General features: G+C 39.1%; 1 protein-coding gene across 1 annotated transcript in view; it reads left to right on the forward strand.

Moving 5' to 3' along the window:
* The first annotated feature begins 1261 nt into the window (after window positions 1-1261).
* KL (klotho) overlaps window positions 1262-18434 on the forward strand; it is a 52265-nt gene continuing 35092 nt past the window's right edge. Inside the window, exon 1 of the mRNA XM_049778760.1 lies at window positions 1262-2059. Within this exon, the coding sequence (XP_049634717.1) occupies window positions 1262-2059 (798 nt within the window). The remainder of the gene's footprint in view (window positions 2060-18434) is intronic.

An 18434-nucleotide genomic window follows, 5' to 3' on the forward strand; every position in this document is an offset into this window, starting at 1 on the left:
AACAAATCCACAACTAAACAAAACCAGTCCCCATCTTATATTCATGTTTATGGCTTCTAGACAGGAGATCCCACCCACTATTTTTTCTTTCCTTTTTTAAATCAGAACCATTGAACATGAATTATCTTGTTCTGCCTCATATTTCTATGTCTTCCTACAAACTGAGCAAAAAAAAAAAAAAAGTTGATGGTACCAGAGACAAAGCAGTCTCATGAGCATTGAATGGAAATAAAAAATGATCAGACTTAAATACCCAAGTCAAAGCTGATGACAATAGAATCAAGAGACCCAAACCACAAGAAGCTATACACTAAAGGGACCTTTTACACTAGCAGTTCAGGGGGCTAAGGATGAAGGTATGGAATGCATGCTGGGAACTATGGGGGAGGGAGGTCAACAATGGTGGTGGGAATGACACTAATTCGCTGTCACTATGTACCTGAAATACAAATGTGAAAGACTTGTAATTCACATTGATCTGAATAAAATTTAAATAATAAATAGTAGTTTTTACTCCCCTCCAGATCCAGGAGGGAGGAGGGGTGTGTATGAGTGCAGAATTCCAGAGCAGAGCATCTGATCCAAACAGCTCCAGGAAACATCTGCACCAGACTTCTCCTAATCCCAATATTCCATCTGGCTCTGTGCACTTTATCCTCCCAATACTATGCTTCAGTTGTTCAGGTGTGTGTGTGTGTGTGTGTGTGTGTGTGTGTGTGTGTGTGTGTGTGTGTGTGTGTAGGAGAGACAGACACAGACACAGATAGACAGAGACAGAGATAAAAGACGGTGAGGGTAGAGACATGGGTAAGAGATATTGAGAGAGACAGACAGAAAGAGAGACAGAGACAGAGACAGAGAGAGACAGGGAGACAGAGACTCAGAGAGCGAGAGACAGAGGAGCAGGTGTCCGGGGCCTGTAAGACCAGTGCGCAACTAGGGGAAAGTTGCTGGGTCACTCGACGCACACCGCGGCTCCTTGGGGAGCTCGGCGAGATCTCGGGGCACAGAATCACCCCCGAGGCACCTGGAAGCCGAGGGACGCAGGTGCCTTTGCTCCGACGTCCCAGCGCGGTGTGAGCCCCCCTCCCGCGGCTCCCGGGCGGCGGGGAGGCGCGGGCTCGAAGGTAATCATTGCCAGCGGGGCCGCCAGGGACGCGGGGGTGGGCGCGCGGCTGGGGCCAAGGCGGCGCGCCGGGGAGCGGGCATAAAGGGGCGCGGCTCGGCTTGTGGGCCCCAGCGCCCAGCTCCCGCGCCCAGCATGCTCGCCCGCACCCCGCCGAGCCGCCCGCGGTGGCCGCCACTGCTGCCGCTGCTCCTCCTGACCCTGGGGACCCCGCACCTGCGCGCCGAGCCTGGAGACGGGATGCAGACCTGGAGCCGCCACGCGAGCGCTCCATCCCCCGAGGCGGCGGGGCTTCTTCATCACACCTTCCCCGACGGCTTCTTCTGGGCGGTGGGCAGCGCTGCCTACCAGACGGAGGGCGGCTGGCAGCAGCACGGCAAGGGCCCCTCCATCTGGGACACGTTTACTCACAGCCCCCGACGCCCCTTCCCTGCGCCCCGGGGCTCCGAACTGCCGTCCACGGCTCCACGGGTTACCGGGGACGTGGCCAGCGACGGCTATCACAATGTCTTTCGCGACACAGAAGGGCTGCGCGAGCTCGGGGTCACCCACTACCGCTTTTCCATCTCGTGGGCTCGGGTGCTCCCCAATGGCAGCGCGGGTGTACCCAACCTCGAGGGGCTGCGCTATTACCAGCACCTGCTGGAGCGGCTGGCAGAGCTCGGCGTGCGGCCCGTGGTCACCTTGTACCACTGGGACCTGCCCCAGAGCCTGCAGGACGCCTACGGTGGATGGGCCAGCCGCGCCCTGGTTGAGCACTTCAGGGATTACGCAGAGCTCTGCTTCCGTCACTTTGGCGGGCAGGTCAAGCACTGGATCACCATCGACAACCCCTACGTTGTGGCCTGGCATGGCTATGCCACTGGGCGCCTGGCACCCGGCGTCCGGGGCGGCCCGCGACTCGGGTACTTGGTGGCGCACAACCTCCTCCTGGTGAGTTCGAGGGGCCAGGCCGGTGCCCCTGGAGACCTCAAGGGCAGGAGGAAGTGCCTGAGCCGGCAGCTCCAGCACATTCCAATTACCTCGGGTTCCTCCTGGGACAGTGCAGCTGGGGCTTCCTTCCTTGGCAGGAGGAGTTTGGGATAGGGTGAGATGGGCGGTGGGCACGTGAGTGAGTGCGCATTGGGGTTTGCGTGCAGGACCCCATGAAGAAAAGGGAGATCCCTTTGGGGGGGGTTGCAAAGGAATTTCTAGAGGTACAGGTGGAGAGGGTTTATTAGTGGTAACTACTTGCTGAACAAAGAGTGTGCTTACACTAAAGTTGCTACTTGCAGTCAGTGGGGGATACCATTAATTCAGTTGTCAGTCCAGTAACTTGATTCTTACTTGTGGCAGTCAGTCACCCAGACTAAAGTGAAGGAGTCAAAATTGTCTCTCCTGAAGAAGTCATTTAAACTATTTCCTTTAAAATTATGTGGCAAGTTATGGACCTGCATTCACCGGCATAGGAGCATGAAGACGACCCGATACAGTTTTCAAGCTAGGCACATCAGTGCAGAAAGAACTGGACAAGGGATACAGATCAGGCCTTGTAACAATTCTGTCCATGCAGTTATCACTTCCCTTGGAAGGGCTCCTAGTTTATGAATATTAGCCTGACAAAATTGGTTTTGAGAGCCTCTTAGAGAAGATTGAATACATGTTGAGAGGCGGAAGTGTTGAGGTGCCATTATAATGCCGTCTCCTAAATTATTCTTTCTCCCTTTTCACTTATTATGTTTGTTGAATGAATTATGACATTTATTTATAATGACGAATGCTAACGCACTTTGTACAGTTTTGTATTTTGGTAGGATATTTCATGTACACATGCAAATGTTTTAATAAAAGCATTTAAATGTCACTTTTGGTACTAAGCCTACCTGAGGAACTAAATTCAAATTTTACTTGAAAAGATAATGGAGGTAAAACAGTACTGGGTTGCTGAAATAACTGTGTGCTGGGGCAGCTGGTAATATTGTAATAATGGCTAAATTAGATTCTATTTCAACCCCAACAACCTGCTTCTACCGCAAGTCAGAAGAGTATTGAATTTGTTAGATTTTAGTGATTTCAGATTAATATATCTTTTTTAATGATACTTTACAGAAGTGCGTATTAAGCTTTTTTAGTTTATCAAAGCTTTTAAAGACATTACATATCAGCTATTTATTGTCATGATAGAAAACCTATGGCCTCTCTTTCGAAGAAAACAAGACTTATCAGTTTATTCTAGATACAATAAGAAATTTATGGACCAGATGGAGGAACTAATAAACTGATTTTTCAAAATCATGGTTAGATAAAAATCTAACCAGGAGTTCTGCTTATGAAGTGCATGTAATAAATTGTAAATGTATGTACACAAAGTTAGCACCAGATAGTATAGTGTTACATGAGCATTTCCTTCATTTAACAGAGTTGGGATGTCAGGAACTTTCTAGTACTTTGATATTGCAAATAGTTAGCATATTATTGATTTTTGAATCCACCATTGGCCCTTCAGTGAATATTTTAGTTATATTTTGTATTTGTTCAGCAAAAACAACAACAACTTAACAAACAGTAACTATTCTGTCTAGAAATGTACTGGACTTTGTATTTACAAGAAATTAGTAACAGGTGGCCACTTGCTTTTGCTGATTATGCAAACTAAATGCAAATAGTTGTAAAAATTTTTTTAAATTAGTTTGTTTTGGAATTTAGTTATTTTGGAATGTTATAAAAAGTTAGTTAATTAAAGTAATTTTAATATGAGGTATTTTTTTATTCCTTTTAGATTTTTATTTGGAATACATTGTGGTGGGGAGGGTGATAGGTGTCCTCTCTCAAAAAAAAATGTAACAGATTTTGATACAAAACGTTTTTTATCCAGATAAGCTGGGAATAAGTTATCATCTTTAGGGGTTACTGAAGTCCTAATTTATTTGTTTTGGGAGATATAATACTGGTGAAGAATAAAGCTGGCCAGTATACCTCCACAGCCTATCCTGAATTTTCAATAATTTGTATGTAGTCTAAGTAAACTTCTTGAGCTGACTAGAAATTACTGTTTGGTGGGGAGCCACACAGAACAGTGTGTGAATCAATAAACAGGGCTTATTCATGGCATTATGCCCAGGGATCACTCTTAGTAGGGAGACCAAATGCTATTGCTGGAGATTAAACTGGGTTTTGTTGCATGCAAGTCAAGCATCTCAACTCTTTACTAGTTCTCCAACTCTAAACAAACTAAACAAATTAAACTCTAAATAAATTAAGGGATGAATGGGGTGGGGCGCTGTCAGAATAAAAATTTCAATATTCTTTTATGGTTCTTGGTATTGGATTGAACCCTAAAAGACATAATGTGTGTGCCTCCCTGTGTGTGTATGTGAGAGAGAGAGAGAGAGAGAGAGAGAGAGAGAGAGAGAGAGAGAGAGAGAGAGAGAGAAATATACAGAGAAAGGAAATAGAGACAGAGTCACACTGAAAGGACTGAAAGCAGGATATCCCTCTAAGGCTCTGAATTGTATAGAAAGGAGCCTTGATGGCTTTGCTCCTGAACATATCCCAAAGGAGGGATGCTCAACCTTTGTCTCCCACTTGAAGAATTGCTCCTATGCCTTTATAGGTCTTGAAAAGGTTCTTGATAATCTCCCCTCCCTTTAAGCATCTAGGCATAGAATCAGAGGATCAAACCCCAGTGTTACCTCTCAATATCTTCTTGCTTATGGGTTTCTGAAAGCTCCAGAGCCAAGTTGAATATATGTGTAAATATAGACAATATTTCTCTTAGAAAGTCTTGAAAATATTTGTACAAAGAATCTGTCATGAAAGATAATTTATTTTATTTAAGAAGATGAGACAATGATAGTATTTTTGAGCACTAATGTATAAAAATAAGCATGAAAGATACTGAGCAGCATCAAAGCTCATTTTGTAATTCATCTTAACAGCACTTATGTAGTTTCTATTCCATCTCTCTTGCCACACTTGCTCTATTTCACTTCCAGAAACCCATTCTCTAGCTTATCTTCTTAGCTCACTGGTGATAACTTCTCCTATGATTCCTTCTATTTATGTTGTCTCTAAGTATTAGAATTTTCAGGGTTATGTCCTGGGGCCTCTTCTTTAGATGCATACCAAATTATCTCTTTGAAAATTGCATCTGTCCTGATGACTCTCAATTTTGAATCTTCAGTCAGGATTTCTGCCTTGAACTTCAGACTTGAATAGACAACTTAGGTCTCCATTCTGATAGGCAAAAGGCATGTCACACTCAACACATTCCAAAGCAAACCCTGTTTTTCACATTCCCATAATGGCAAATTGGCTCTTCACTTAGTTAGACTCCATGAATCAATTTCCTTTTTTCTCACATCTTATCTTATAAACAAATTCAACAATTCTACCAGCCTTTAATATGGATCCATAATTGAACCAGGCTTCCTCTAAACTGCAGCTGAGGTCCATGCCCCAGCAGACTCAGATTAAATAACTGGAAAGTCCTCCTACCTGGTATTCTTTTTTTTTTTTTTTTTTTTGGTTTTTGGTTTTTGGGTCACACCCGGCAGTGCTCAGGGGTTATTCCTGGCTCCAGGCTCAGAAATTGCTCCTGGCAGGCATGGGGAACCATATGGGGCACCGGGATTTGAACAGATGACCTCCTGCGTGAAAGGCAAACGCCTTACCTCCATGCTATCTCTCCGGCCCCCCTACCTGGTATTCTTACACTTTTGTTCCTTTCAGTCAGTGTACATTATTATCTCTCAAGCAGGGGACCAGTGAGTGAAAAAGACAAAATTCTTATTACTATACTTTTCTTCAAGAACCTTATTTTCACATATTCTCATTGGTATGAGAAAACACTTCTAATTTTTACTAATTGTTTTATTGAAAGACTCTGGGTATGAAGTTGTTACTGATTGAGTTTTACTCATACAATGTATACCACCCTTCACAGGTACACATTTTCTACCACCAATGTCCACAATTTCCCTCCTATTCTCCCTTCAGGCAGCCTCTGAGGCAGACATTTTACTTCTCTCTTTCTCCCTCTGACTCTCCCCCCCCTTTCTTATCTTTTGTTCATTTTAGATAATGTGGTTTGCACTATTGTTAATGAAGGGGTACCATGCATATCACTTTATCTCCTTTCAAGCAATCAGTTCTTGTCTAAAGTGATCAACTTCAACTATCATTGTCATTATGGTCCCTTCTCTGCTCCATCAATTGTGGCAGAGAAACTTCTACTCATTTTATAAACTCCCACAATGCCTCACTTCTGGGCTTCCTACCACACACTATTTATTTTATTGAATTCTATGCCTACTTTTTACTCCTCTACTAGTTGCACAACTTCTACCCTGAGAGGACCATGTTCCCTTTATCTCTAGCACCTAAAATGTCATCTTGTTTATGGTGGTTGCTTACACAATGAATTATGATTATTTAATAACCAGACTTTGGCTTTCTCAATGTATGTTCCTAGGCTTTGCCTCAATTGACAATGTTATTGCTACTTGTACATGAACAAAGCATACCAAATCCTCAGATATACCAAATGCTTGGAAGACAAGAATAGGAATAATAAATAGATAGGAAAATCTGTTAATGGAATGAGGCGGAATTTGTCATTGTGAAACTTAAGGCTCACGATCAAACAGGATTTTATTATGGAAAATCTCTTATGTTAAAGAAGCTTGATCCTCTCTCTGTGACACTATGAAGATACTCATAATGGTGGAGGAAGTCTTCTGATTGACTTTAGGAGTATGCATGTTTATAATCTGCATATATCCATTATCAAGTAATAAAGGTGGCAAATTATGTAGTAGATGAACTATATGCAAATGGTGAACTATATATACAATATTTTAGTGAGGTACATTAGTAATTTTGAGGGTATATATTTTAATTGGGTTGAAAGTAAGTTTATTTTACAGGCTACTATAGAATCCAATAGCATACTAATCAAAAATAATCTCAACCAAAGAGCTTAACTCACTCCTCTTTGAATGTGTCATTAAACACTTATGATTTTCTAAAGGTCACAGCAAAGTTCTTAAATGTAGAAATGTAGAAAATACAAATTATTTAAGCAATCAAATTCTGTCAATGTGCATTTCTCAAGGTAAAAAACAAAGGAATGCTGTTACTTGAATATGCAGTTAGTCATGATTTTTGCACGTAATTCTTCTCCATTATCCCAATTTTTAAAAGCAATTTAAGTCACAGTTGTATTATATTTAATTTGTACAAAAGTTGTCTTTCTTTCAATGAATGTTATCTTTTCAAGGCATCTTAGATTCAGGAAGAGAGTAGGATGGATGCTGATTAGAAGGGCAAGAAATAAAGGGTGGGTTAGTAAAACATATTGGTGCATGTGTCTTTACCATCTGTGTCTCCTCAGGAAGCAAGATATCCTCATATCTATATTTAAGCACATAAATTTAGTGAATCTTTCATATATGTTGTATTGATGTATTCTGAATTGAAAGGCAAATACCTCTTCTACCATGTTGGGAGAATCCCTTCAAATCTTCCTCTAAAGGTTTGACTGAAATACTTTTCTATTCATCAGTAAAGAAGAGAGTGACTTATTCACTGTTTTTTGACTCCTTGAGCTTAGAGACTATGTTTCTATTTATTTTTTAGACACAGTTTCATGGTATCTCTAGGACCTACTTTAGTCACATTTTCTCTAGTGGGTGTAGGCAACTGGTCAAGAGGCCAGAAGTCAGAAGAGACTAAGGCTCCTGACTCCTGAGATGTGCCAGAACCCAAAGGATGGCTCCAAAGATTTACAGAGACAGGGGTTGGGTGGGTGGGTAGAATGGGGCTGGGATAGGGAATTGCTTTCTTTCTCACATTTTTCCTTTTTGGTCAGATGTAGTGTTGCTTACAGCTTATTTCTGGCTCTGTGATTAGGGATTACTCCTGGTAAACTAGTGGAAGTAAACATATGGACTGCAGGGGATCACACCATGCACACAAGTACTGTACCTAACTTGCTATGCTATCTTTTTTTGCTCCTTAATAGGTCTTTTGGAGTATGCTCCCTCATCCTTCTTTCTTGATTACTCTCCCTCTCTCTCTCTTTGGGTTTCTCATCACTTAGTTTTCTCCATTCAAGCCTTCACTTTATTTAGAGACATTCAAGCTTTTATATATACAAGACAGGAGGTTTTTAAGATCTTTCTTAAAATACAAATGACAACCTGTATTTTTGGTACCCCCAGAATGATGTCTTGCTCTGGACACTGAGTTACATTGAAGCTATTCAAAGCTTCTAGTCATGGTTTTGACCTGCATTTTACTGTGGACTTAAATTTGAATCGAGCAGATATCTTTCAGGATTTACATTTCACTGCATAACTGGATATCGAGCTACACTTCCTCTGTCACCTCCTTTAGTCATTTATTTTCAGAAAACTTTTATTTTTATTCAATTTCATCATTAGAATCCAAAAAAAAAATATAGTGGGGGAATAGTACCAGGTTGGGAAGAAACTTGCATGTACGAAACCCTGAGTTTGATCCCTGAACCTGGATGTACCCCTCCCTCCTGAGGGTCTCCCTCCTAAGCCAATACTGCTAGATTTAGCTTGATGGTTGGAGTGTCCTTTGTGTTTTTGTCTCTTTTTTAAGAAACATTATGAGAGATGATGTATTATTCTGTACAAATAGAAATAGCTAAACACGTTAATGTGATTTGTTGAGGTAAGAGAAGAACACTGTGAAAGACTTGCGATTCACATTTGTCTCAATAAAAATGATAAAAAATAATAAATATAAATATGTATAAAATGGACACATGGATGACTGTAGTATAGAAAATGAATAACAGAGAAGAAAATAGGGGGAAAATTTAGACAGAGAAAAATGCTAGTGATTCAGGGACTAGAGTGATAGTTAAGCAGGAAAGGCACTTGTATTGCATACAACTAACACAGATTCGATTCCTAGCATCCCATATTTTTACCTGAGCACTGACAAAAGTATTTCCAAAGTGCATGCCAAGAGTGAACCCAGAGCATCACTGATGCAGCTCCAAAATCAAAAATTAAATAATGGTGTTTGGGCTAGAGAGATAGTACAGCAGGTAAGGCACTTCCCTTGTACATGCCAACCTAGATTTGATTCCTGACAGCCCCTATGGTTGCCTAAGCTATGCCAGAAGTGATCACTGAGTAGATACCTAGGAGTAAATCTTTGGCACCTCCACATGTAACCCAGATAGAAACAAGCAAATTCTGATATTTGGTGACTAAGAAGTCACACATTATCTGTTGTGAAGAAATAACTGTCAGTTACAATAGGCTTTTGGAGTAATACCAAGAGTAAATTGGCAGTGAGATCACTAGTACTCTCAGCTGTGTTGAGTTCTCTAGCCCCTCTCCTTCCTACCTGGTCCCCTTCTCTGACATGCCCAAGTCTAGGTTGATGATCGATACTCCTATTTTTGTTTTGTATTGTTTTACTCTCATAAAATCCTACACTTGGCCTCTACTAATATTTTATTTTCTAATACTTTTATTAATTTTATTTATTATTGACACTTTTATTAAAATGATTTGTCTTCCTAGGACAAATATGGAGCTGAAGATGAAAGCAACTGCATTTCTATTGATTTCTTTTTTATGCCTAGAGCTTTAGAGTACAGTGAAAAAGAAACAGTGCAGATATTTGTGGTATGAATGAAAGGATGTCAACTCCCTATCACCCACACCCACAGCTATGTGGTAGGAAGAAACATTAACAATGACTTATTTCTGGATGGTGAGTTTGCAGATGATTTTCCTCACTTTTTCTCATTTGGACATTCAAATTGAAGTAGAAGCAAGATTTATTGCCTTTATGCTAGAGATACTAGAAGTAGTGCAATGGAAAAAGATGGCAGACTGAATTTTGTAATCTAATTTTTTTGTTCTAAAACCTCATTAACACTTTAATAAAGAAACTATCAAAGAAAGGATGAAGGAAAGGAAGCAAATGAGGAATAGTGGGACCAGAGGAAAGAAGAAAAGAAAAGATGCAGGTGAAAACAGACTCAATAATAATGGAGAAGCAGAACAGCAGCAAACTGAGGAAGCAACATGTTGGTGACATGCAAACCTCAGATCTGCTTGCTAAACTAGTTGGGGAGAAGTCAAAAATCACCTCCTGTTATTCCACAAGACCTTTAAGAAGCTTTGAAACCATATCCCCTGGAACTTGAGGTGAAGGACACAGGCTAACATGTAAAGAATTGAAACTGATTTTTTAAACAACTAGAATTCTAGGTCTCATTCTACCCAACCTCCATGTTGTTGTAGGGTATCTTCCCCTTGTCCACTGAGATAGAAAATGAGAAGTTTGCTTTTTTGGAAATGCAAATAGAATGTTTCTAGACCTGGGCTTGGGCACTACATTAACAATAAATACTGAGTAGACAAATGTTACTTGAATTTAATCTCCTTATACCCCTATCTCCCAGAAGGCTCTTAGAATTTTGGGGTATAATTGTACACTTTGTAGGACCTGAGAAGGTCCTGAGAAGAGACTGAGATCAATTCTGATGGAACATACAAACGTCTAAGATGTCATTCCATAGTGAATCTCAAAGCTAACTTTATCCATCTATAGGCTTAGAACTTTTTATCATATAGCTTCTGTTTCTTATTCAATGAAGATGTCTGAAAAACTAAGGAAAGCACTGCTTGAGAAACAAAAACAAACATATACATACACATTCAGTAACACAATTAAAAAAAACAAAATCAGAATGAGACCAACACTGCCCAGAAGCATCTGTGGTAGCTGCGTGATTGGAGGAAGCTGGAAATGCCCAAGAATGGTGGAGCCAGAAAAGCCTAGCTTCTCCATTTTGCAGCCACATGCATCTTATAGCCATTGAACCTCACCATAACACGTAGAAAAAAACAACACAACAAATGTGACAAGGGGGAAACAATGCAGGTCAACACCAGGCTTAGAGAATGAAAAGGGCAGCTCTGATAACCTGAAAAGTGCTAACCATCTAGTTAGACTTTCAGATAAGGAGTTTAGAGAAGAAATATGAAGGATGTTCATAGAAATCAAAGAAAGCATAGATCGAGCTGAATGGACCACAAAAAAGAATCAAGAGAAAATAAAGATAGAAATCAGAAAATTCCAAACTGAAATAACAGGTTTGAAAAACTCAGTAGATGAAATGAAAACTTCAATAGAAAGCCTCCCCAACAGAGCAACAGCAGTTGAGGATAGAATCAGCGAGCTGGAAAATGAGATGCATAACAACTCCATACATACAACAGAAGAGATTGGAAAAGAGCCTTAAAACAAATGATCAGACAATGGAAAAAGTACCTAAAGAATGTAAACATATGAAAATAGAAGTCTTTGATAAACTCAACAGAAACAAAGTAGAAATCATTAGAGTCCCAGAGACCCAGGAAAAAATCAACAGTCAAGAACATCATTACAGAGAAACTCCTAGAACTAAAGAGTGCATGCAACCAAATTCTGCATGCCAAGGGTACCAGCTAAAAAAGACCAGAGAAAAGCACCCCAAGACACATCCTACTCACAATGACGAATCCTACAGATAGGGTAGAATACTGAAAGCAGCAAGATCAGAAAGAGAAAAAAATGAGCATCTTTAAGTTTACAGCAGACCTGTCACAAGAAACCCTCAAGGCCTCAACACAGAGTGGTGAGTGCAGTTAGAGAAATAACTACACTGACAACTAACATAACAATGTGAGTGAATGAAGGAAGTTGAAAGCCTGTCTCACATACAGGCTGGAAGAGTAGGGAAGTGGGAGATTTGGGGCATTGGTGATGAGAATGTTGCACTGGTGAAGGGCGTTGTTCTTTATATGACTGAAACCCAACTATAATCATGTTTGTAATCAAATTGTATAAATAAAGATATTTAAAAAAGAAAGTAGTGGTGAGATATAGTGACAAAATTCAATGAAATGAATGCTTCTTTTAGAATATAACATCCAGCCAGACTTTCAGGTTTGAAGGAAGTATACATATATTCATGGGTAAACAACAGCTCAGAAACTCAAAATTATCCTTATAGGACAAACTGAAAGGTTTACTTTAAGACAAGACAGACCAACAGATACACCAAACTTCTACACAAAGATGACACTAAATCCAATGAAAATTATCTCTTGCAATGTCAATGGACTAAATGCACCAGTTAAGAGACACAGAGTGGCTAAATGGATCAAAACCTGAATCCAACATTCTGCTTCCTGCAAGAAAGACATCTGAATAGTCATAACAAATAAAGACTCAAAATCAAAGATTGGAGTAAAATCACCCAAGCAAACAACTTGGAGTGGCCATATTAATATCAGATGACAAAACCTTACACAGAAAATTATATGAGACAAAGACAGACATTTCATAATAATCAAAGGATATGTACAACAGGAAGAAATCATGCTTCTAAACATATACACATCCAATGAGGGACTAGAAAAATATTTAATATAACTGCTGACAAATCTGAAAGAAGACACCAATAGCAACACAATAATAGTGGGGGGGGGAGAGATAGCATGGAGGTAAGGCATTTACTTTCAGGCAGAAGGTCATCGGTTCGAATCCCGGCGTCCCATATAGTCCCCCGTGCATGCCAGGAGCAATTTCTGAGCACAGAGCCAGGAAAAACCCCTGAGCACTGCCGGGTGTGACCCAAAAACCACAAAAAAAAAAAAACCAATAATAGTGGAAGACCTCAACACAGACTAAAACCCAACAAGAATATACTAGCTCTGAAAAGAGAAATGAAAGAAAGTGGACTAGTATATATATTATATATACTGTATATATAATATATATAATGTATATATTTATACATGGCACTCTATCCTTTTTCATCCTTTCTTGGAAAACAATATAAAGATTGATCAAAAGCTAGAAATTGAGCTTTTATATGAACCAGCTATACCACTCCTAGGGATACCCTAGGAACACAAATAACACAATACAAAATGCCTTCAGCATACCTGTATTCATTTCAGCGTTATTTATAATAGTCAAAATCTGGAAACAACCAAGATGACCTTCGACAAATGAATGGCTAAAGATACTGTGGTACATATACACAATGGAATATTATGCAGTCATCAGGAGAGATGTATTTATGAAACTTTTCTATACATGAATGGACATGGAAACTATTATGCGAGTGAAATAAGTCAGAGGGAGAGAGATAGACAAAGAATAGTTTCACTTATCTATGGGATTTAAGAAAAATAAAAAAAAAACCATGGTAATAATGCCCAGAGACAATAGAGATGAGGGCCGAAAGGAAAGTCTCATGATATGAAGCTCACCACAAAGACTAGTGAGTGCAATTAGAGAAATAACTACACTAACACCTATAATGGCAATGTTAATAAGTGAGAGAAGTAGAATGCCTGGAGAAGGAAAGACATGTTGGGGGGATTGGTGGTAGGAATATTTCTCTGGTGAAGGGGATTATTCTTTTTATGACTCAAACCCAACTACAAATATGTTTTATTCATGGTGCTTAAATAAAGATATTATTAAAATATCAAAACCAAACCTATCAAGATTGAAGAGTAAGACAAGTAAGTTATTTAATTCTAATAATAGAAATAAAACAATTTATTAGTGAGTCACACTTTCAGATTAAATTCATTATAACAGATGCAAATTTTAATTAAAAAAATGAGCATTGAAATACATGTAGTCTCTCTTAGAATAGAACTAGTAGGGAAAATATCAGGAACTGATAATATAAAAAGGTTTAAAAAAATGGACCACAGAAAGTCAAGTAATTCAAAATTTTAAAATACCTAAATCAGGGGCTAGAGAAATATTATAGATGTAGATTGTGTGTGACTGACTTGGGTTCAGTCTGAAGTACCCCATAATGTCCCCACCAAGAGAGTTCCCTGAGCACAATTGGGTACAGCCTTCAAAGCAAACAAAAGTTAGATTAGTTTTAACTTAACAAGAGAGCAGAGAAAGCAGTACTATGTTGTACCAATGGCTTCATTGTCTCATGTCCTGTTAGCCTCCCACGGAGACTAGACTTGACTGACATATGGCTCACTGGGCTAGTATCAAGTGTGATACAAGTACATGTGTCATATATACAATGACACTGGTATTTTCTCTTGAATTCCTCTTAGTAGCCAGCTTCAGTATTTGGATAAGGTTACTGAAGGATGAAAGAGAGCTCATGGGGACTTTGGAAACTCAAGCTATCTTAGGCATTCTTCCTCCAATTGAGAGTCCAGCAGATTGCAACTATATGAGTGCCCTTTACTACATTATATGGAATCAAAGCTTACTCACATTGTCAAGAAAAATGATAAACCACTGATATTTTAATCATCTAACTGGTGACTTGTTTTATAGTAAGAGATAGAGAGAAAAGAAGTGATAAAATAATTTAAAATATTCTTAGACCTAGAGGCATGAATTGCCATATTGAAAAAGAAATGCTGGAAAATGGTTATAAAACATCCCTGCTGGAACAGTGCAGATCCCTTTTTCTTATGGGGTCCTCCATTTCTCAAGTTGGTGGGATACAGATAGGAAAATTGGCTGTTTAAAAACTGAGAGAAGATTCCTAATTTTTATTTGGCCGTACTCTATGAACCAATTCTACCACTCTTCATTGGTGCTGGAAGACCAGTCCCCAACCCCACTTCGTTTTTTTTGTTCCTTGTGACCTTTGGTTTAATTGCCACCTACTCCCTGCCCCCAGGGATGTTAGTCAAGCTCTGTGAACTTTTCCCACCATCATTGCTAACCTATGAAGAAAAGCCACTCATGATTCCTTGTAATGCTGGTGGACCCTAGCCAGACTCTTTCTGCTAAATGTTGGAGAATAATGGGTCTTCTCTGAAACTTCTTTGAAACCACTCCGGCATGCCTGCTTCTCTCAGCTTTTATTCCTTCCTTTGTCATCTGTCTTCACAAGTTCTCAATACCATAAAATAGAAACCTCTCAATCCCCCCTTTCCATTCACATGTCAGAATGTCTGAATCGTTATACCAACAAGGGTATTCACTACTATCAGGTTGTAACTGGTGAAATCTTTAGAAGCTTGTTATGTCTTGTACAAGGGGGCTATCTGCTCCTTACATCTCATTCAGAATTGCATTATCTTTGCCTTCTGGGATATAAAGTCACTTTTGTACTAGCTTGGGTATTTTGAGATGCAAATGTCAACACTACTAAAATGTGTAAGATACTTTTTTAAAAAGGGGCCAGAGAAGATAAATAGAGCTTTAGTTCATGATATGTGTAGGAAACCTGTGAAAGAGTAAGCAATAAGGAGAACTAAGTGGCAAGAGTCTCAGGCTGTCCATGACTGAAAAAGATTCACTAAGATCATGCCATGGGTAGTACTTGACCCAACATTGCTCTTTAGAGAATCTGTCATTCTAGTGTAAAGTCAGAGGGGAGTAACTCACAAAAAGCATAGCTTCAGACAGCAGTTAAGTAGAGGATCCAGAGAGGTAGTAACTGGTGAACAAAAGATAGTTGTGTTCCTCATAGCATAGTGAGTAAGCCACACAGAAAAATAATAAAAACTATTTCCAACCTAGAATTTGATAATTATCTAGCATGTGATTATTCATGAGGGTATAATAAGGGTATTTTTAGACATTAGAAGTCTAAAAAAAGTGAATCTTCCTTGCACTCTTTCTTAGGAAGTTGTTGGAGGATAAGATGCACGTAACAAGATAGAGACAAAAAGGAAGGCATAGGATGTCTCAAAGAAACAGTCTAAGACAGGAAGTTAAGGATAAGATTCAGTATGATAACTCAGTATAACCCAAGAGGAATGGTCCAGAAAGGGACAGGTATGAGTGGTTTTGCATATATTTTTCAAGAAATATATTGGAGGTTTGGTGTGGCCTTGTAGAAGTTGTCCTGAGAAGCTATTGGAAAGCTATGCGAATTGTAACTTCAAGAAAAATGAAAATATAGAAAAAGTCTCAATTACTGCATTGTTTTTTTTGTTTGTTTTTTTGGGCCACACCCAGTGATGCTCAGGGGTTACTCCTGGCTGTGTGCTCAGAAATAGCTCCTGGCAGGCACGGAGGGGGGGGGGGCAAATGGGACACCGGGACTCGAACCTACCACCTTTGTTCCTGGATCGGCTGCTTGCAAGGCAAACACCACTGTGCTATCTCTCCAGGTCCTCAATTACTGCATTGTAATGCCCAATTGTAATAGCCATAATAACAAAATAACATCTGTGCAGTGTTGAGTTAAATTAATTAAACCAGGTTATAATTAAACTGTCTAGGGAATAGCACTAAATCTTGTATCTTAACAGAAAGCTAATGGATGCTATTTGTTTATTTATTTATTTTGGGGGGCCACATAAATCACTGCTTAGGGTTTACTTCTGGCTTTGTGCTCAAGGGTCACACCTGGTAGTGCTCATGGGAACATATAAGATGTCTGAATCAAGCCCAGGTTGACTGTGTGCAAGGCATATATCTTTCCCATTGTACTATCTTCTTGGCCTCTGTAAATATAGTTTAAATATGAAACTATAATATGTTCAAGTTTTAAAGGAAAAAGCCCTGAGATGGTACCTCTGGGGAGAGGTCTTGGAGAAATTATAAGGAGGGTAGGAAAGGGAACTGTAAATTTTGTTATAAATTACATAAAACTAGGAGTTTGACTTTTTAACCATACTTTCAAAAAATTAAAAAGGAACTTTACTGTAATTTAAAAAATCAATTTTAATTTATATCAGTTAATACTTAATTTAATTAATATCAATGTCACCTGAAAAGTTTTATGGTTTTAGTTTTAAAACAAACTTTGGAACATTGTGAGTCTCATCATTTTGATGCTAAAACTATTTTTAAACAAAGGTCTATGAATAAACCAGCAGGATATTGTTAATAGCTTTTTAATGACATAAAATCATTATGGATATTGTGTTGGGGATAAAACATAATTTAAGAATGCTCCACTTTTATATGAGTTAAACTATTAAGTGCCTATTTTGTGACTACCATATTGTATACTGTTTAAAATCCTAGATTCATTTCACATAGATACAATTCTGCTGAGGAATCTCAGAATAAAGCTAGATCACTTGATAAATCCATGACATGCTGGTTGAACTGCTTCAAAGTAACACCTACCTGAGGCACAGACTATTAATTGGATAAAGTGATCCAAGGAAAACAGAAATTTTGACCTTTGGTAAGCATTTTCCCCAACTAAATTCTCTGTCAGAAGGGTGAGGTATGTGCCAGATTTGCTCTCTTTTCAAAATTTTGTGTGACATTTTCTTATTTTTTTAAATTTCAAAAACATTTTTAGACAGTGTGACAGCCAAACAAATGCTTTTGGATCTGAAGACTATAACCCTAGACCCAAAGCATCTGGCTCATCTGAAAGATCTGACAGGAGCAGTCTCCAAACTACCGTAGACAATTCAACCCCACAAGCTGGTGGAACCAATCTGGAAGGTACTATTAGTCTCCAGTGCAGTTAGGGGTGCTGTTTTTTGGTTAAGACATGGAAATTTACAGGTAATGTTGAGTGATTTCTTTACTTGAAGTAGGGGAATAGGCTAATAAGTTTGGAAACCTGTGGAGAATGTGGACTATTCTTACTAAAAATTACCTATATATGTATATGTATACATATTTATGTATATACATATATATGTCTTCAAGTATGACTTAGATACTGGGATACTGTTTGTTCTTGCTTGTAAATGCATAATGGATACACTTATGAAAAGTTATGAAAGTTTATGAAAGTTAGATTTTTGTCCTGTCATGAGATAAATCATAACAAATGCACTCATTTGCCTCCATTATAAGCTGGAAGCAAGGATTAACTATGAGAGTGGGTGAGGAGTAGGGTTAACTATGAGAGTGAGTGGGCAGTATAGAAGAAGGGAAGTGGAACTTTAGGTTGCTGGGTTGAGCAGAAACTGGGTGAAGCTAGAGATGAGCTCCGGGACTAAGAAAAGTTCTATCTGCAGATATTTTATCCCTGGGTTGGCTGCAGTTTCAAACTGTAAACAAGGGGCATCTCTCTCTCTAATTTATTAAGTTTTTATCAGAGAAGGGGAAGTTCCTTTTCTTCCTGAAAGACTGAATGCTTTAAAGAGAGGTATTTGTTCACTGATATTTTGGGGTGTGGTCCTAATAAAATAACTGGTTTCCTGTCAAATCAAGTGGGATATAACTGCTTTTCTATAGTGTTTAATAGTGTTTCTATAGAGATGAGGGCTGGAAGGTCAATTCATAATATGAAGCTTTCCACAGAGTGGTGATTTCAGTTGGAGAAATGACTACACTGACAACTATCATGACA

Source organism: Suncus etruscus, chromosome 8 (genome assembly GCF_024139225.1).
Source record: "Suncus etruscus isolate mSunEtr1 chromosome 8, mSunEtr1.pri.cur, whole genome shotgun sequence".
Taxonomy (NCBI): domain Eukaryota; kingdom Metazoa; phylum Chordata; class Mammalia; order Eulipotyphla; family Soricidae; genus Suncus; species Suncus etruscus.